This window comes from Mauremys reevesii, linkage group 5 (assembly GCF_016161935.1).
Source record: "Mauremys reevesii isolate NIE-2019 linkage group 5, ASM1616193v1, whole genome shotgun sequence".
In the NCBI taxonomy this organism is placed as follows: Eukaryota; Metazoa; Chordata; order Testudines; family Geoemydidae; genus Mauremys; species Mauremys reevesii.
Genome location: NC_052627.1, coordinates 96,192,368 through 96,213,838, shown reverse-complemented (window position 1 = coordinate 96,213,838; position 21,471 = coordinate 96,192,368). Strand labels below are relative to the sequence as shown.

At 41.3% G+C, this 21,471-nt stretch overlaps 1 protein-coding gene across 1 annotated transcript; it reads left to right on the top strand.

The window, feature by feature from the left end:
- The first annotated feature begins 10 nt into the window (after positions 1 to 10).
- Positions 11 to 19,531, top strand: LIAS (lipoic acid synthetase). Its single transcript, XM_039540504.1, has 11 exons — positions 11 to 194; positions 4,554 to 4,726; positions 6,530 to 6,623; positions 7,548 to 7,628; positions 7,861 to 8,017; positions 8,839 to 8,896; positions 11,164 to 11,292; positions 13,387 to 13,532; positions 17,703 to 17,773; positions 18,170 to 18,281; positions 19,084 to 19,531. Exons 1-11 carry the CDS (start codon positions 120 to 122, stop codon positions 19,134 to 19,136), a joined length of 1,149 nt encoding a protein of 382 aa, XP_039396438.1. The 5' UTR covers positions 11 to 119; the 3' UTR covers positions 19,137 to 19,531.
- Positions 19,532 to 21,471: the final 1,940 nt, after the last annotated feature.

Below are 21,471 nucleotides of genomic sequence, written 5' to 3'. Positions count from 1 at the left end.
GAGCGCACTAAGGCCCGAGCAAGAGGGGAATGGGGCCAGGCAGCTCAGCTGAGTACCGATCTGACCGATCGGGATTCGTCCTCGGGGCTCGGTGAGAGACAGAGCAGCCGGCGGTGGCCATGGCGCTGCTCCAGCGCGGCCGCTGCTGTGGAGCCGCCGCCACGACGAGCCTGAGGCGGCTGGTGCTGGGGCGGGTGAGTGAGTGAGAGGGGCGGCCTGCCCCGGTCCTGCTCGCCAGGCGGCTCCAGCCCCCGGCCGGGCCCGGGTCTTCCCGCTTCGTCGCTGGGCCCCTCGGGCTGAGCTGCCCCCGCCGCGGCCCGGTTCTCTGTGTCACCGGGTCCGGGGCTCGTCCCTCGGCGGCCAGTGCTCGGCTCTGGAGCGGGGCAGCCCCCGGCCCGCTCCTGCCTCGGGGTGCAGCACACGCAGCCCCCGGGCCTCTTGGCCTGTTGGCTGCAGCATCCCCTGGCCAGTAACCCGCCTCTCAGTTGCTGGCCGGGGCCACTCCCCGCTTGCAGGCTTCGCTCTCCCGTTGAATGGCGGCTCCCCTGAGTGTGTGCGTTTTGCGTTTTTCCAGGCTGAATCTCATTTCTGTTTTAGCTGTGGTTTTAGTCCGAATAGATCGGTCCAATAAAAGATATCACCTTACTCACCTTACTCACCTTGTCTCTCTAGTACCCTGGGACCCATCGGCTGCTACACTACTGCACAGATCCCTTTGTGTTTCTTCTGTGTCCTCCCTGATGTTTGTGAGATCTCCCAGTTTAGTGCCCTCTGTACAGGGCTCAAATTGTGGGGGAGGAAGGGCTGAGCTGTGGGTAGTGGCAGGACTCTCCCAAGCTGTACCCACAGCTGAACTCTGGTCACTTGAGATGACAGAATGAGATGCTTCTTGCGACAGGTGTTCAAAATATGATTGTTGCAGGCTCTTTTGAGCCCCTTGAGCCCGGCTCTTCTGCAGGAGTTCCAACACACTGTATGCATAATAAACTTGTGCCTCTGGCCCAGGATCACAGAGTTATATGATGTCTGAATCTAAGCATTCATTAGAATTACATTTCTAGCTTACATGGTTGCAAAGGAAAGCTCAAAAATATGATTTGAGTGTAACCGATGGAGTTATGTTTGCTTGTGTCTGCTGTCAGCCCTCCAGCAGAGAAAGAAGAAGCAGCTACTAGAGCCATGAAGGAAGCCCTATGACCATCAACACAGCAGGGATGGCCCCAGCTGCTTTGGGACAAGAAGAATTGAAGGACTAGCTCTATAGGATAGGCCCTCTTGGTGAGGCTGGGGCTTTGCATGCACTTAAACGTTAGGTCAGCATAGCTGTGTCAGTCAGGAGTGTTAGAAAATCACAGCTCTAACTAATCCCCATTGAAGATGCAGCTATGTAAATAGAAAAGTGCTTCTATTGATTTAACCAACTTCATTCAGGTAGGTGGTGTTCCTACACCAATGGAAGAAACCCTTCCACCAGTGTAGGCTGCATCTGCATTACAGGGTTATGTCCTCATATCTATGCCGTCATTGCTATTAGGGGCAGCTCTAGACATTTCGCTGCCCCAAGCAGGGCGGCATGCCGCGGGGGGCGCTCTGCCGGCACGCCTGCGGGAGGTCCACCGGAACCGCGGGACCAGCGGACCCTCCGCAGGCATGCCGCCAAAGGCAGCCTGCCTGCCGCCCGACCGGCAGAGCGCCCCCCGCGGCATGCCGCCCCAAGCACATGCTTGGCATGCTGGGGCCTGGAGCTGTCCCTGATTGCTATACTAGTATAGTCTCTGTAGTATAGACAACTTAGATCCCTGAGATCTGTTCTTTCCATTGAGCCTTTTGGCTCTATAAGACAGATTGGGAGGGGAAAATGATGGTACCTCCCAGCTCCCAAATGCTGTTTATTTGTATCTCCAAAACGAGATACCACTCACAATAGATTGTATTGGTCTGTCATTCACCTTTGCTTTTTTTATATGTTTTGATAACAGTGAAGATTCACAATGTTGATATTTACATTATCATCATTGGACAAATGGGCTGCTCATCATCGGGCATTGGGATTAATGGGGCAGTTCAGACCACTCTAAGCTATTGTTTTATGTTTCTGGCAGACTCAGGCAGACATTGTTCCATTGGTTTACATCACTCATTTTATGTTTTCAGGGTTTTCTCCAGAGCCATAAAAGCTACCAGTTTTTTTAATGGAAATTAAGATTCTGGATGACAAGAGGGCAAACTCAAAAAAAAAAGAAAAAAAGAAAAAGAAAATCCCAAACCACTGGGTTTCTGACTTAGCCCAGTTTGAGCCCTGTTCATTGATGCCATTTATCTCCTCTTCCAGATGCTATTAAATAACACTGGACCCTAACAATAAACCCTGTAGTTTCTCACTAGACTAGACATTTCCCCCACTACTTGATCATGCTCATTTTCACCTTTTGTTTGCAGTCCTTCAGTTAGTTTTTAATCAACATGACAATATTTATACCCAAACCCATATTAATTAATGTTGAGGTAAGATCTTGTGGTACTTTGCATTCCTTCCGGTCTGTCTTGCATGCATTGAAGCCGAAAGGATTATTATTCCAACAAGGCCACTGTGGCACAGAAGATCAAACAATCTGCCCTATACAGTGGGTCACCAAAAGGATTTGAGAATTTTTAAGACTTTTGTGGCGAGGTGGCTGAGACATTCCACCTGCATCACCTAGAGGCAGGGGCGGCTCTAGGAATTCCGCCGCCCCAAGCAGGGCGGCGCGCCGCAGGGCGCGCTCTGGCGGTCGCTGGTCCCGCGGCTCCGGGGGACCTCTTGCAGACGTGCCTGCGGAGGGTCCGCTGGTCCCGCGGCTCTGGTGGACCTCCCGCAGGCACACCTGCGGATGCTCCATCAGAGCCGCGGGACCAGCGGACCCTCCGCAGGCATTTCTGCGGGAGGTCCACCGGAGCTGCGGGACCAGTGGACCCTCCGCAGGCATGCCTGCGGGAGGTCTGCCGGAGCCACCTGCCGCCCTCCCAGCAAAATGCCGCCCCAAGCGCGCATTTGGCGCGCTGGGGTCTGGAGCCGGCCCTGCCTAGAGGCTTGCTTGGCTACATGTTAAGAATCTCCCATTCCCCCTTAGCTGTCAGAGCTCACTGAACAATGGCAGTTTCCAATATTTAGGCCTAAAAAGGAGATTTTTTCTCTTTGAACTCTAAGGCCACCAACTTAAAAACACTACATGCTTTCCCACGTCACTACTGACTTTGATGTGCAGGTTACTATGGATGCTTTCTTTGGAAGATGTATCTTTTATATGATAATTTATTATGCTCTTGTTTTAAATCACTCTGCTTTTTCTATACTGGTTACTGCTGGTGTATTTGAATGCTGCTAAATTTTAGTTACTCCATTTCTAAGAATGTACCAGTGCCATCCTGCCCTGTTGCTGTAGTGGCATTGGAGCTCCCTCCTGCTTGCAAGTGTTTGAAGATTATACTTGCATGTGCTGTACACTTTTTGCTCTAGTATGTGCTTAACCAAGCGATACAATAATTTAAGCTTATTGCTTTGTTCACATTTAAGTGTTCAGCTTCTTCCCTTGTTTTGATTTTCACTTTTTGAAACTTACAGGCTTTGCTGCATCTGTCCCCTTTCTAGCTACTGAGATCAGAAAATGTTATTTTCCAGTCTCCATCTGCTGATTGCCTATTTCTACATTTGCATATTATTCTACTTGAAAACAAGAGCCAAAATTCTGCCATTGGATGTGTGTTCATAGCTCCCATTGAAATCAATGAGAGTTGAGCACAAACTTCCAAGGATGGAACTTGGCCTTAAATTAACAGGTAAAAAATAAACCTTTCACAGTCGTTCTATACAACTTTTATAAGGCCTGTAAATTGTTAACTTTTTGGCTTCTGTGGCTACGTCTACACTACCCGCCGCCGTCGCGGTAGCTTTTCGCGATTTCTCGGATCGATATATCGTCATCTAGACGCTGATATATCGATCCCCAACCGCTTCTCTCGACTTCCACCGAACTCCGGCGGCGGCGGGCGCGGCGGCGGCCGATATGGAGAGCCGACATCGTGAGATCCGCGAGGTAATATATCGATATATGATACTATACTATGCTCACACTTCAGCTTTCGTGCGATCTTATATCGATTTTTCCCTATAGACTTTCCCTAGACTGTGGGCCTGACCCACCACCACCGGGCGTGACGCCGTGCCCGGATTCGGATCGTCATATCGATTAGGATCGATCCATCTAGATCATCGATCGCGATATCCCGAACGATCCGAACGACTCCGAACTCACCGCGAACGGCGGCGCCCCACGATCGTGGGAGCGGACGATCTCAGAGATCGAGGACGGTCCTCGGTCGATAAGATATCTGATCGTAGCGATATAAGATACTTGACTTCTCACGCTGATATATATATATCTTTTCCCGCGTATCTTCTTAGTGAGCCAAGCTAATATAAGCCCTATCAGCTCTCAGAGATGCATACCATCAGTTATCCAATACATATTAGCACATTTATGATTAAAAGGGTAATACAGTTCTGCTCTGTTTAGGTGTGTGAAAGCCATGTGTCTAGCCAGTACAAAGCATCAAGTTCTTTGCCAGATGAAAAGAAGGAGTTTCTGCAAAATGGCCCTGATTTGCAAGATTTTGTATCGGGGGATTTTTCTGACAAGAGCATATGGGCTGAGTATAAAGGCAATTTAAAACGCCAGAAGGGAGAAAGGTAACTGTAGCTTTAAGTAATTACACTCTACTCTGATGTAGTATCATGCTTTGTTTAGTACTTGATATCTCTTGTATTCTACTGTACAGAAATACCTGCGTATATCATTATTTTTGTCAAGTTGTGTGGTACTGGAATGGCTACTTCACGCTCCATTTTGGAAGGAATGGTCCTTTGAAGAGGGGAAAGCATTAGTTTCCCATATGAACTCTTTAAGCACAACATGCGGAGATATGATAGCTAATAGTAATTTCAACACAGTTGATAAGATTAACTGTTATGAATACAAGTAAAACATTTGAATACCTAAAACACCACTGGCAATATATTTTTATTTTCAGTGTTTTAGGCCCAAAAATAGTGAATGGTTCCACTTGCATAGCTCTATTTTAATTATAGCTGGGAAAAGAGTCACTTATTTGATTCATAAAATGTTACTGGAGATTCACAGAACTAAATAAATCACATGATTTTGGTGAGTCTGATTTTTTTTTTAACCTAGCTCTGAATGTATTCATGCTACAGACAGGTTGCACCACAATTGTTTGTGGTTTATTAACAAGTAATGAGCCTGTAAATTGGTAGTGCCCAGCACCACTCTGTGTAAAGGCAGTGGTAATATCTGAAAGTCTCATCCAAAAGTAATGTAATATGCCCTTGTATATGTTTTGCCCTACTTTAATATAGTAACTGTAGAACTTGTGTTGGAACTTGTCCAGTGTTAGTTGCTAATTGCTTTAGTACACTAAATAATAAATAACAGAATAACAGGCATCCATCTTTTATATAACCCCTTTTATTATTATGACAATCGGTGTTAATCTATAAAATTTGGTTCTAATCTGAAAAAGTGACTGTAAAAATGACATTTTGGATCTTTATGTTTAGTGTCTCAATGATTTCCAGACCAATTCTGCCCAGTTTACAATTTAAGATGATGATTTTTTTTCTAACTTCCGGCTACACGAAATGAGTTTGAAATCTTAAAAACAAGCTGGATTCTTTCTGGCTGATGCATCTCCAACAATAAAGAGTCTGCAATCAAACCTTGGCCCCTAATCCTGTAAAGAAAATTATGTCGCAAAGTTTGCTTTCATTTACACCCATGAAACTCCATGAAGGCCAGGGAAGTTCCACCAGTGTAACAAAGGGCAGAATATGTCCCATTCTATGGCACTGACCAAAAGTTTTTAGCTATCCATACTGTACTGGTTGTGTACTTTGAAAAATGCACTTTAAACAGTATTCTGGATGAACAGTAGTAGCTATGATACCTCTGGTGAAATAGCCACCAATATATCTTGAAGGCATTGGAGTGTTTGTGCCATGAACAGTAACAAATTATAAATATATATCATTGGGACAATATGCCCAATTTGTGTTTTTGATAGATTGTTGGGGGGGGGTTGTTTTTGTATGTAGATAGATTCATGAAGACTAAATTCAAAAGCTGTGAAAAACAAAATGAGCCACCCCTTCAGAATTTGTTAGGAGTTTGTAGTAGCTGTGTAATTATATTGCCAATGTCTGAATTACCATATATAGCATGGCAGTAAGGTTAGTGATCTTAAACCCTATAATTATGGATACTTCTATCTTAGCTTGGTGGCAGGCTAATAAATGAGGATGGAAATGAGAAGTATGGTACTTTTTTGATATATATTAATGCTCATTTATGAATCGTGACCAGCTTCAAGGAATCTTTCATACCCAGAGGCTATAACAAAGTAAAGTAGATCTATGAAATTAAGTGATTAAATGTAAGTAATTTATTAATCCTTATATTTGCTTGATATTATTCAGGCTGCGACTTCCTCCATGGCTAAAAACTGAGATTCCCATAGGAAAGAACTATAATAAACTGAAGAGTACACTGCGAAGTTTAAATCTTCATACTGTAAGTCTAATGCCTGACATGTTTTCTTCTAGGAAGAAAGCAATGTTTTCATGATGTGAAATTCACCCCTTTGCTCAAGAGCAGCAGAGAGCTTATGCATCACTTATGCCTTTGTGGCTTAAGTGGGAACATATGATGCATAGGCCTTGTCCTCTGCTTTTGCACAGGGTGAATTTCACCATGGAGAACAAGGAAAGAAACAAACAGTAGAAAATTTGACATTTTCCCTGCAATGATCTTAAATATGGTGTTGTTTCTCAAGTCCTCTAAGAAGTCAAAAGATTATCAGTGTGTCTAATTTAAGTGGAAACACTTGTATAACTTTTGGGACTGTATATTAATAATTCACATGAAAAGAAATTCAAGAAAAGGTTGTGTTCTCTATTAAATATGCCTCCCCACTGATGGAAAGAGACAGAAGATGTAAGACAAGTGTAAAATTCTTTTCTTCAGGAAAAGATTGTTCTGTAATGTATCACAAATCTTGTGAATTTTTAATGAACTTTTTTATTACATCTAAAATGTGCATAATTAATGCAGTTTAGAATGTGCAATTCTGACAGGTATATTTCCATATATTTATTTTATAACTATCTCATAGAACTGGAAGGGACCTTGAAAAGTCATTGAGTCCAGTCCCCTGCCTCCACTAGCAGGACCAAGTACCGTCCCTGACAGTTATTTTGATGAGCAGTTTTCAGGAAGTTGTGTATTTCAGAGGATGAAAGGTTAAGACACAAGATTGGGTGTCACGTGACATATGTTCTCTTCCCAGCTCTTCCACTGACTGGGGCAACTCACTTAACCTATCTGTGATTTAATTTCCTCCTCAGAATTTCACTACCTGTCTCAGAAGACAAATTCCTTTGGTGGAAGGTGCTATAGAAATGCAATTTATTATTATTAATATAATTTTCATTATAGGTGTGTGAGGAAGCACGATGTCCCAACATTGGAGAGTGCTGGGGAGGGGGTGAGTATGCTACTGCTACAGCAACTATCATGGTAAGTCAATTACCACTTCTTACGATAGGAAATATATTCTGTTGGTAGCAAATTTGGGTATACAAAAATCTCCAGCATAGTGACCCATGTATATTATGCTAATGTGCACAACAAATCTCTCTCTTCTACGGTTATTAGTAATTGATTCTTTGAAGTAGCATATTCCATAGTTTCTGAGCTGGACAATACAAAGTTTAAAATATAAAGTTAACATAATCTTTTCTTATTTCAGTTGATGGGTGACACATGTACAAGAGGTTGCAGATTTTGTTCAGTAAAGACAGCAAAAAATCCACCTCCATTGGATCTTAATGAACCCTACAATACAGCAAAAGCTATAGCTGAATGGGGCTTGGATTATGTTGTATTGACATCTGTAGACAGAGATGGTTAGTATGTTGTCAGTAGTGTCTTCCAGTGTAGGCTCCCATGCACACTATGCAGAAGTTTTAGAGTCCTCAGTCAGTTTGGATTATTAGAGGTATATGATTTAAATTTTTATGTGATTGATGAAAGGAATGAATGACATAGAAACTTTTCAGAGATTACAAAATGCTCTTCCTGACTAATCCTTACTCCCCTACTTCTGATGCAGGCAAAATACACATAGAAGATATACAGCTATTTAATTGGTTAAACGTTGGTTCCTTATGGAACTGATTCAGTCTATTTGAGTAGAACCTAATTTTAAAAAAATATTGCTACCTTTCCGTTAAGGTTGTAATGATTCTTTTGTGCTGTTGCTATCTTGGTGGAAAGACTGTATCAGAAAAAGAGGGTTTTGTATTCCATTGAAAGACCAATAGTTTCTAACAGTGGCTTTCAATAAAAGAGCAGGAACAATTTCTTTTTGCGTACATTTTTCTTTTCTTAAACTACCCCTGTGGGAGAAAAAAAGAAATTAAACCATACAGATCTGTGCTAAGGTTAAAGGGCTAAGGTAAACTCATATAAAATCAGGGACATTTAGAATGAAGGTTCCGACTCTGTTCTAACTAACCATACTTAGCCTGGCTATTGTAAGGATATGGTAGCATACCTGTTGTACAACTTAGGCATAAGTAGTAAGTTAAGGGTGGAATTTCAGCTTTAATTTAGAATCGCTTTACCTTTTTGGGGGTAGATTAGACTCTTAACATCAAAGCCACACAGAATTACACAAAAGTATTGTTTTTAACGTAAAAATACCAATTTATTGCATTGTTTCTAGATATTCTAGATGGCGGAGCAGAACATTTTGCAAAAACTGTATCACACTTGAAGGAAAGGTATATTATTAATTGATTACTATTCATTATTATTCAGCATTTATGTTGTGGTAGTGCCTAGAAGCCAAAAGCTCTATGGTGCTATTTGCCGTACAAACATGTAATAAATGGCATTCCCTACCCAGAGAAAGTACATGTCCACTCCTGGATTTTTCATCCTCGCTTGTGTAACACTGTTAGATTAAATAGATAGGCAGGAATGTTCTCCTGCTGAATTTCAGTTTATCCCAGATTCCTTTTAAAAATTAGGCACTAAACTGTTTCTTTGGATCACACATTTAGAGCAGTGGGAAACATCTATCCATTTTTTTGTGGATGTTTATGTTTTAATGATAGGGTTCTAGCACAGTAATAATGGGTTTGGGAAAAGATAAAAACCTTTTAAACTGGGTTCCAAAGATAATCTGATTTATTTTTCAGCTCTGACCTCTAAACTTTGCCATTTTTCCAAAGAGGTGCCCTCTGTGACCCTGATTCTACCTTTATACTTTCCCATTTACACCTTCTACGTTCCACTTTATGCGTTGTGCCAGCATGTCATTTTGGTAGCATGTTTGCATCTTTGTTAGAAGGTTGTAGATTTAATTCCTGCAGCCTGACTTGGGCATTTGCCTAATATTTATACTGTAATGAGGACTAGAGGGACTCACTTCAAAGTCTATCACCAGTACTTCCTTGATTACCTGGAAATGTTTCTGTATAGCAGTGGTTCTCAACCTATTTACTACTATGGGCCATGTATGCAGCTCTCTGTTTTGTGGGCTGAATCCACACAATATATATATTACCTGTATGGCCCTGAGGATGTCACATGGGCCTCAGCTGTGTGCTGACTGGGCTGCAGGTTGAGAACCACTGCTGAATAGTGATGCAAAGTACTTCTCCATCCAGCTTGGGGTAGCCAAATTCCAGCTGTTGGGGAACTGGATTAGATTCCCAAATACCAATGCAAAGTATTTACAGTCCATTAGGCCAGATGTCCCCTCTGTCATTCAGAAGTTCAGATGTTCACATCCTATTAAAAATCTTGCTAAGTGTAGTATGGAGCAAAGATGAAGAAAATGAAATTCACATGTAACCTGCACTTAATTTGAGCAAGTGTGGTGAATCAGTAGACCATAGAAATGGCTCTGATGTTATGTTCGACTTATGCAACATTCATATTATTTTGTGCACTAGTCAAAGCAGGAGTTGCACCTATACAGTAACTCCTTACTTAACATTGTAGTTATGTTCCTGAAAAATGCAACTTTAAGTGAAACAATGTTAAACAAAACCAATTTCCAATAAGATTTAATGTAGATGCGAGGGGTTAGGTTCCAAGGAAATTTTGGGGGCAGACAAAAGGCATTATATACTGTACAGTACTGTGGTTGGGAAGTGCCCCTGGCTTACCTCACACAGGCACAGCCCGCTGCAGGCAAGGACGCTAGGAAGCACCTTCAGAGCAGCAGCAGCTTCCCCAGAGAAGAACAGGCACTGACTTTGCCGGGGGATGCTACAGGCCCGCCTCTTCCCGTCCCCGCTCCACTACAGGCCCGCCTCTTCCCATCCCAGCTCCACTACAGGCCCGCCTCTTCCCACCCCCCCTCCACCTCCTCTCTGTAGCATGCCACATCTCTGTTCCTTCCCCCCAGCCCCAGAAAGTCCTAGGCGCCGCCAAACAGCTGTTTGGTGGCACTTAGAACTTTCTGGGAGGGAGGGGGAGGAGCGGAGATGCAGAGCTTCCCTGCTCCTCCCCCTCCCTCCCAGCACTTCGTGCTTAGGACTTTCTGGGAGGGAGGGGGAGGAGCGGCTGCCAAATAGGGGGGAAGCACTGGGAGCGAGGGGGAGGAGGTGGAGAAGAGGAACTTGTGCAATGCTCCCTTTTAAAGTCGCTGCTCTTCCCCAGAATCTTACAAGCAATGGACAGAGCAGGCAGCCAAACGACGTTACAAGGGAGCATGTTCACTAATTGAGCAGCGATGTAACTTTGAAACAGCGTTAAGCGGGAGGATGTTAAGTGAGGAGTTACTGTACTATGTTTTGAGTAAAAACTAACTCTCAAGTATTTTCAGTGCACCACTGTTTTAGATGTTTACCTAACTTAACTTTACTTAGTAGATTTAAATATCAACATCGTAGATTGAGTTGTTTTAAAAAATATTGAATTTTGATTTCTTTTAAAATATTCTGATATTTTAGTATCATGTTATTGAAATATTTTATTTGAGCATCAATAATAGAAATATCACAAGCATGTTTATTTTTCAATCTTTGTTTTTCAGGAATTCAAAAATTCTAGTAGAATGTTTAACCCCTGATTTTCGAGGGGACCTTAAAGCAGTGGAGAAAGTTGCCTTGTCAGGACTAGACGTATATGCCCATAATGTGGAAACTGTTCCAGAGTTACAGAGGTGATTAAAGGTGATCTATGTATATAAACAAATAGTAGGATGTATACAGTTAGAGGGTATTCTGTAATGTTCTTATGAAAGCATATTTAGATCAACCAACATTAAACCTTAGCTATAGGTTCCTTTAACTCAACTCATCGTTACTACATACATCACTTACACTTATAAATAGTAAAAATCCTCCATACCTTATTATCAAATAGCGTCGAAAGTTAAAAATTAAAAAGTAGACAATACAGTTCTATCTACCGTAAATTTTTCAATGAGAAGCTTGTCTTATAAAAGAAACAGGAAAGGAAAAATACTGATTTTAACAGACGTCAGGCTAGATCTATTTCATAAGAAAGATAGTATACAAGAAAGATGCATGTGATTACATTAAAACAAAATTAGTTTTTTTTTTTCATTTTCATATGCTCATTGGACCTCTTTTTGGAAGGAAAGCAAATTTACTTGGTAAGCCAGTCCCTGTACGTTTTTTTAGCATGTATTCAAACCTACCTGGCTGCATAATAGCAGCACCTGGAGCACCCCCGGAGTGAGCGCCTATTACTATGGAATTATATTTTCAAAATGAGGATGTATTTATCCCACTTTGGCAAATAGCCCACATCATTTCTCCATCATCATTATGTCTCAGTGCCACCAGTGGGAGCCAGGTCCTGTTGTCTTCATAGAAAAGTTATATTACACCTCCCAGTGAAACTTCCAGAATCCTCTGCTCTCTTCCCGCAATAGCCATGTGTGTTGTACATGATTTTGACCAGCAGAGGGCTACCTATCTTGTAAAGTAGCAGATTAAAAGTTTTATAGACCCTAAAAAGTGGAGTCAGCCAACTCCTTTTCTTTGAGTGACCAATGTTTTTCTACCACACAGGAGGGTCTCCAAGTACGACTCCATACCCCCAGCCATTGGCCTTTTTTCCTAATAACTTGGAAATTCAGAGTGATGATATAACACTCTGAAGTCTCCAGCTAAACTGTCTAAATTCAGCTTAAATATGGGTAGGCCATATCCACACTGCTGGTCAAACTGTGTAAACTGAATTAGCCCAAACCAGTTTTAATGTATGTTTAAACTTCCCAGTTTTAATGTACACTAAAACTTCCCAGTATAGACTCTTCTTAAGTGGCTCCAACTAAATTTTCATTTAGACTTCAAATACAGCTCTGTCAGGGCTGTTCCCCAACATAAGCAAAGGAGTTTAATCTTTACTATTGTTGATTTTTTTGCATTATGGTAGAGCTTGTTGGCCCTACAAAATCAGGACCTCAATACTAGAACCTGTACAAACACTCGATAAAAGACCGTCCTCGCCCTAAAGACCTTATAATCTAAATAGACAGTGGGGTTCTGCACAGAACAGCTTGCAGGCTTGGGGCTTAAGTAGATACTTATAAATGTCCTGCCACTGTTGTATTTTCAGTGCCTTTTACTCCTTGGGCCAGATTCCCTCGTGTACCAAAATATACTCAGCACAGGAAAGAGTGAGTGCAGGGAGGGCCACTGTCAGAGACCCAGTACCAGCTCCCTGATTCTCAGGCTGTCCCAGCCCTAGGGACCATATGCCCCCTCAGAATTTTCATAGGGCAGTGGAGCTCTCCTCTGCCCACTCCTTAGCCCTCTGTGCCCTATTATGCCTCTTCCCTTTCCTGATACTTCCCCTACAGTGAAAATGGGGGCAGGGTAAGGTGGGGAATGGCATTAATGATAGCTCTGTCAACTTTACTCCAGTTCCATTAGGCATATTCTCAACTGGTCAGCTATGAACCAATTATATTCCCGTTGTACTGCTGGGGGTTGGAACCGGGGGGTTGACAATCTGGCCCCTAGTGGTTAGCTGGAGACAATTTTCTGCAAAGCTGGGCTTACAGAGCAGCAGCACTTTGCTTGCATCAATCACAAGAAAGTAATGGAAACATTTTTTTTAAGTGAAAGCTTTGTTTTTGCAGGAATTGACAAATATTTCAGAAAGTTGCTAAAATCTCAGTCCCCCTCAGTGTTTTGCATCTGTGATTTTTCCAATGTCCCTTATCTCATGCATCTCTGTGGTATTTTTTCCTATGGTCAAAACAATATGAATATTTTTAAAGGAAAGTACGTGATCCTCGAGCCAATTTTAAGCAATCCTTACAAGTTTTGAAGCATGCTAAGAAGGTCCAGCCTGATGTAATTTCTAAAACCTCCATTATGCTGGGATTAGGCGAGACAGATGAACAAGTATATTCAACAATGAAATGTAAGTTGCATAACTTAAGTATATGTGTAAGCTTTACATGTTGGAACATAGTTGAAGCTTGACCATTGCAATATAACTAAAATGGACGCACATGCATATAAGTTGGTCTTTTGGAAAAAATGTTTTCTAACTTTTTCATGCAATAAGGTTTTTTTCAATTTTTAAATTGAACCTCTGCCACAACTTTTGTTTATACTGCTTTCAAATCGACAGGAATAATTTCACTATCAGAGTGCTGCAAGGGCCTGATCTAGCTGCCATTGAAAACAATAGGCATCTTTCCATTGACTTCAGTGGGAGCTGGATCAATCTTCATATCATTTAATGTTCATAATCATTTCAGGATCTCAAATGTGTACATGGAATGTTTTATTTATTTCATTGTACCTTTTTTATTTCATAACTAACATAAATGATTTTTTCTTGTTTGCAGAATAATTCTTTTTTGATTTTGATGCACAGATTATTTTAATTGTTCCTCTTCCCTGAGCTGCAGTACCTTCTTATATGAACTTTTGCACTTACCTCTAATTTTTGAGAAAAATAAAGGTTAATATAATGTAAGTAGAACCCTGTAGAGGATGAAATTCATGAATTCCATATAATTCCCCCCATTTCCACCCCAGGGGCAGGCTGCAGGCCTGTCCATCTACAACTGCGCTGTGGCATTTCCAGACACCATGAAAGTTAAGATTCAGTGTCTCCTGCCTCTAAGACACATTTGTGTCAGCATATTTGGAGCCAGGGTCTAGCCTACCTCCCTTGTGTGCAAACCACCCCCATATGCCCATCCGGTTGCTCTGATCTTGCTCTTCTTTCCTCTCAGTGGCAGGAGTTATATGACATGTGAATTTAAGAGGGCTATTGATTAATCATAGTTAACTCACACAGTTAACTCAAAAAAATTAATCGCGATTAATAAAATTAATCATGATTAATCGCAATTTAATCACACTGTTAAACAATGGAATACCAATTGAAATTTATTAAATATTTTGGATGTTTTTCCACATTTTCATAAATATTGATTTGAATTACAACATAGATTACAAAGTGTATATTATTTTTGATTGCAAATATTTGCACTGTAAAAATGATAAACAGAAGAAATTGTATTTTTCAGTTCACCTCATACAAGTACTGTAGTGCAATCTCTGTCGTGAAAGTGCAATTTACAAATGTCGATTTTTTTTGTTACATGACTGAACTCAAAAACAAAACAACGTAAAACTTTAGAGCCTATAAGTCCACTCAGTCCTACTTCTTGTTCAGCCAATTGCAAAGACAAACAAGTTTGTTTACATTTACAGGAGATAATACTGCCCCCTTTATTTACAATGTCACCAGAAAGTGAGAACGGGTATTTGCATGGCACTTTTGTAGCCGGCATTGCAAGGTATTTACATGCCAGATATGCTAAACATTCATATGCCCCTTCATGCTTCGGCTACCATTCAAGAGGATATGCTTCCATGCTGATGATGCTCGTTAAAAAAATAATATGTTAATTAAATTTGTGACTGAACTCCTTGAGGGAGAATTGTATGTCCCCTGCTCTATTTTACCCACATTCTGCCATATATTTCATGTTATAGCAGTCTTGGATAATGACCCAGCACATATTCATTTTAAGAACACTTTCACTGTAGATTTGACAAAACGCAAAGAAGGTACCAATGTGAGATTTCTAAAGAGAGCTACAGCACTCGAACCAAGGTTTAAAATCTGAAGTGCCTTCCAAAATTGGAGAGGAACGAGGTGTGAGCCATGTTTTCAGAAGTCTTAAAAGAGCAACACTCAGATGCAGAAACTACAGAACCCGAACCACCAAAAAAAGAAAATAAACCTTCTGCTGGTGGCATCTGACTCAGATGATGAAAATGAACATGCCTCGGTCTGCACTGCTTTGGATTATTATCAAGCAGAACCCATCATCAGCATGGACGCATGTCCTGTGGAATGGTGGTTGAAGCATGAAGGGACATATGAAGCTTTAGCGCATCTGGCATGTCAATATCTTGCAACACCGGCTAAAACAGTGCCATGAGAACACCTTTTCTCACTTTCAAGTGACATTGTAAACAAGAAACGGGCAGCATTATCTCCTGCAAATGTAAACAATCTTTTTTGTTTGAACAATTGGCTGACCAAGAAGTAGGACCGAGTGGACTTGCAGGCTCTAAAATTTTACATTGTTTTATTTTTGAATGCAGGATTTTTTTGTACATAATTCTACATTTTTAAGTTCAATTTTCATGATAAAGAGATTGCACTACAGTAATTGTGTTAGGTGAATTGACAAATACTATTTTTTTTACAGTGCAAATACTTGTATCCAAAAATAAATGTAAAGTGAGCACTGTACAATTTGTATTGTGTTGTAATTGAAATCAATATATTTGAATATGTAGAAAACATCCCAAAATATTTTTAAAAATGGTATTCTATTCTTGTTTAACAGCGTGAGTAATTGCACGATTAATTTTTTCATCGCACGATTAATTGCAATTAATTTTAATTGCGTGATTAATCAGTTAATTATTTTAATCTCTCGACAGCCCTAGAATTTACCAGTAGTGAAATAGTTTCTTCACAGAACCATTTTATTCTAAGCAGATGTTCATGCTAACTGTAATTACAATGTTGAAACAATTGAAACAATTCATGCTTTTCATTCTACTTCACTATGGGGCAAATCCAGCACCCAGCTCTAATAGCTAGGATAGACATTGAGAAAGGGAGGGGAGGAGGAGCTATACAGAACCTGATTCCTCAACCCTCCCATGGATGAGAAGATACACTAGTTGCACTGAACAGCATCTTTCAGCAGCTGGGTAGGAGGAGGCTGGATTTATCCTTAATGACAAGAGTTTCACTGAATCCAAGTCTGGTATAAATTAGTTACACCCTGTATTGATATCTTAGCAGAGAAGGCGTATGTGCTTCCTGAGGCATCAAAACTAGCATATCCCACCGAGGATGTAGAGCTGGTGGAAGATATTGGCAGTTCCCCTTCGATTTATTCTTTCTTCATTAGAATTGTATGCATAATTTCAGCATCAATCCTCTTGTAACTGTGGAGTAAGATGAAGTATTTTCTTTTTATGTGTAGTTGATGTTGCAGACTGTGTCAAATTAAGAGTCTGTCGTAGATATATTAATAATCATCATTTTTACCCAAAAGGAAGTAAATAATGAATGCCGCTAGAACATGAAAGCTCAAAAATTGAGAAATATGGACATCAAAGATAAATTGCAGAATGCTAGAAAAGGAATTCTCATCCCTGCACTTAATTACGGGGTATTATTAATGGAATGAAAAGTGTGTGATAGATACTTTACAAATAAATAAAAAGATACAATTCAGGCTTCAAAAGCTGACAGTCTAAACAGGTAATATGTAGACAAGTGATAGGGTATTGGATACAACCAGAAGCAAATGTTTGCTGGTGATACTTAGCACAGGTCAATCACTTTAAAAAAAAATTCACTATTTTAATACTTCTGAGGAGAAGAATCAGGTTTCTAGACCTCATGCAAGAAGTGAGTTTTTAGGAAGGCATCTAGGCATGAGATACTGGAGGCACGATGGACCAAGCTAGGGAGGAGTAAAATCAATCGCTTAAAAAAAAAAAAATCTTAAATACTATACGAAAAATTTTAAAAATCAAATAAAAAGCTGCAGCTTCACGGTTCAGTGTGGGCAGAAACTCCCCAGTGGAAACTATGGGGATGGCAAGATATTATCAGATTTGTTGTAAATTGTACTTCAACAAAATGCCAAAATTAGCCTAGTCTAATGAAGTATCAGGAAAAATGTCAGATCCCGCTGAGAGACAGACACACCAGTCACATTCACTTTTAAGGAGATAGTAAAACAGTGAAAGGACTTACTAAAACTGCTTGAAATCAGTTTTTAATATTTTTATTTTTATTTACTAAGTATCTTCTTGTTCTAAAGTATTTTTATACCTAAATTCTGCAATTTCTCTTTAGTGCTTCAGTCATGCCCTCTGATGCTATGTATTAGAGGGTAGAATTTAATCCCTTATTTAATGAGTTAAGGAGTGACTTGCACTCAGAACTGCATTTTAGGTAAGATGTTTTTTAATCAGTGATGATACATCATGATTCTGTCACCTGCTAAGAAGGCATTTTTCTTTTTTATAGTATTACGTGAAGCAGATGTGGACTGTTTGACCTTAGGACAATACATGCAACCAACAAAACGTCATTTAAAGGTACAAATGTGTTGAATTTACTGGAAGCAGACTATGACCTGTACCCGATACCATTGTACCCCTTCCCTTGTCAGAATGATACCTTGTGCCCATCTACACACCTTCTCACTATATGCCAGCTATGGATTTTTGAAGAGGACTCCCCTCAGATTGAGTAGCCATTCTTGCTCCTCCGCACCTGCCTTTTCTCAACAGTTAATCTGCTCATCAGTGTGGGGCTGTTATGGGCTCCATTCCTGCCTGATGAATATTGTGAAATGTATAAATCCTAAAGTAATTAAGAGTTTCATCTTGCCACATCCTGGCGGAACATAGAGTTGGCATTCCAGTTCATTAACATTAATTATACATTTCAAAGTTATTACAGTCTGAGCAGAATTATTTTTTTCCATCCAGGTTGAGGAATATGTTACCCCTGACAAGTTTAAACACTGGGAAAACGTGGGAAATGAGCTTGGATTTCATTACACAGCTAGTGGTCCTCTAGTGCGCTCCTCCTATAAAGCAGGTAAAGTACTGCACAATGATAAATTATTATGTAAAGGTACAGATGTAAAGTAATTGATATCAAAAGCTCACAATAATGGTTCTTTGTTTTTTATACAGAAAATGTATTGTCTTTTATAGTTCCTCTAAATGGGTTGCTATTGAACAGTTACAACACTGCTTATACTCACATTTTATAAAACTAAAATTATTTAGCACTACACTTACTGTTCCAGGTATGGATTTATTTAAAATGTTGTGTATAATTTGCAACTTTTGCGATTAGCTTCTGAGCAAAGTGGACTTTAAAACTGCCCTCCCTCATCTGTTGTGTCTTTTGACAAGGCTTCAGAAATAAGCCATTTTAGTAACTGATTTTTCTTTTAGAAAGTTCAATGTACTAAATTACAGCTGGCCCTACCTGAATTAACATGAAGGACCATATTCTCTTGCTGTGCGTGGGCAGCAGAAAAGAGTCAGTTGTGGTTCTATGCCAGCTCCAGAATAATATAAAGCACCTTTCAAGTACTTACACCTCACAGCACTGTGTAAAATAGGGAGAATTCCATTTTATTATTGGATATGCTGAGACACAGGAAGTTAAATAACTTTCACGCAACCAAGCACTAGCAGAGTTGGGGAAGACAACCCAGGAGTCCTGACTTCCAGCCTCATGCTGTGATTGTTAAAATCCCTGTTGGGTAGGTTTGGATTTTCTAGAACATTGGTCACAGTATGATGACATGTATACTGTTTTATTTGTTCTGTTTAACCCCCAAAGCAACTAAAATTGATTTATAGGTATTCATTTTCATTTTAATTAGGTGAATTTTTCTTGAAGAATTTAGTAGAGAAAAGGAAGACAAAGGTTATCTGAAGGTGGAAGTGGACCCATTTTAAGTCACCTACAGCTTTAAAGATTCATTTTTCATAAGTTCAATTAATTCCAAAAATACAGCATCCCACATCGCGGAATGATGAATGAAATTAATATTTCTAGAACACTGCTCCCTTGACAAAACAATTGACATTAATTTGCCTAGTTCTTCTTAGTTTCCATAAAATTACAGCTACATGGTACTTTAGTGTTCAGTGAATCATCAAAAGCCTTAGCTTTAGAATGTATCAAAACAGCGACTCTGATTTGGTGAGCAGGGGAATTATGAGGAAAAATAAAGAAAAATGACACATATGTAAACAAAAATGGATGGATTGTGAAATCTGGTATAGTGTATTAAATGCTGAAATAAAGAAAAAAAATCTTGCCACCTGCTTCAGTGGAGTTGTGACTTTTTTCTTCTTCTAGGAGTGCCACCTCTACATTTATTTATTTACTTACTGGGGACTAATAGTTGATAGTTTGAAATGTGTGGAATCTTGCTAAGAATATTTTTATATTAGCACTCCACATCCTGTCCTTTTCTCCTCGTCCCCACATTTTCACTTTCCACCAAGCCCATGAGAGAAGAGTGGACCTGTCTAAAATGATACTCCTGAGGGAATTCTATGCCAAAAATATTAAACATTCTGCACACAATATTTTAAAATTCTGTAAATTTTATTAATCAATAAATAAATGTGGAGGTTCCAGCATTGAAGTAGGGAGCACAGGCCACTGACTGCGCAATGGTGGGAGATCACCTTCAGCTCCTGCCCTAGGACATGGACTCAGCCATGAGGCTGCACCCTACCCTGACAGTGCAAGGGCCAGACGTGCCCCAGAAACACCCTGAGGTCCTGCCTCTCCATGCCAAGCACACTAGATGTAGAGAGGCAGGCTCAGCCCAGCAGGATCCAAATGTGGAGGGGCTTAGTGTGGGGAGATCCAGGTGTGGGGTGATAGAGCTTGACGGGGTGGGGGGTCTGGGTATAGGGAGATCTGGATGAACAAAACTCATTGGGTGGGGTTTCCGGGTGCAGAAGCAATGGGACTCTGCAGGAGGGGTCCAGGTGAAGGTGGTTAGGGCTCAGCAGCGGGGGTGGGGGGAATCTGAGTATGGAGGGCTCAGCAGAGGGTAGGGGGTCTGGGTGCTGGCTTGGTGGGGCTCAGTGGGGTGGGAGGTCTAGGTGTGGGGAGCTAGTCAGGGTGGTCCAGGTGCAGGTGGGGTAGGGCCTATTGGGGGGTTCAAGTGGGGGGGCAGTCTGGGTGCAGGGGTGGGGTACAGATGCAGGGAAGTGGGGCTCAGCTGGGGTGTCTAGAGCCCCCCCTGCACCCAAATGCAGAGGGTCAGGCTTGTTGGGGTATGGGTTTGGGTTCAGGGGGCTCAGTGTGTGGGGGTTTGGGTTCAGGGGGCTCAGTGGCAGGGAAAGCTAGGTATGAGGTGGGTCTGGATGCACAGGGGTTGGGCAGATGGGAACAGCTTCCTGTACAGTGACCCCTCCCCCCCCCATGACTGAGGAATTATGGGGGCAGAAAGGAGGGGGGATGTGAAGCTTCCTGCAGCCAGAGGGGGTGGGTCTGACCCTGCCCTGGATGCTCCTTGCGGGGGAAGAGGAAGTCCCATCCTCCCCAGCCCTGCCGGGAATAGCAGCTAAGCCTGGCACAGGGTAGGCGCCACTGGCTGGGGCATCCCCAGTTCCTCCCCCCTCCCACTGATTTACCTCTCTACTGGCTGCTCCAGATGCCCAAAACAACACACCTCTGCTGCTGGGGAGTGGTGCATGACCGTTTTTGCAGCTTCCCTAAAGTCATTTTTCTGCAAAGAAATCTGCGCGCGACATGAATTCTGTGCACACACAGTGGTGCAGAATTCCCCTAAAAGTAAAAATTAGGAATGGTTAAGTCCCCACTTCTCAGCTAATTAGCATAAAAGGTTGCATGCGAACCTCATAGCTTTCCTGTTCCATGGCCTTCCCTGGGTGATCTGGCCCTGATTTATTGCATTAGATGGTGTGGTGTTAAGTTAGTAGGATTTAAAAACTGATCATCCAAGAAATTATGTCCTTTTCATTAGAAGGCAATAAAATGCAACAGTTAAAGATTCCTATCTTTTTCCAGAAATAGTTATGTAAAGAGGGTTTTTAATCTGCATGAAAATTCATCATTGTAGCTTTTGGCTAATTGTTACAAGCAGTGTGTTCACTCAAACGATAGCTTTTGAGATAAACACCAGAAATATAAAAAGGACTTAGCTATAAGGCTATCATCCAGCTGTGAAAAAATAACATTACACAATAACTAAACTGTTTCTCCTCCACCCCCCATAGTCTGA

Coding starts and splice junctions, on each gene's coding strand:
- LIAS (XM_039540504.1), top strand. CDS start 120: ATGGCGCTGCTCCAGCGCGGCCGCTGCTGTGGAGCCGCCGCCACGACG. Junction 11,293..13,386: donor ACTGTTCCAGAGTTACAGAG/GTGATTAAAGGT, acceptor ATATTTTTAAAG/GAAAGTACGTGATCCTCGAG. Junction 18,282..19,083: donor GCGCTCCTCCTATAAAGCAG/GTAAAGTACTGC, acceptor CATTTTAATTAG/GTGAATTTTTCTTGAAGAAT.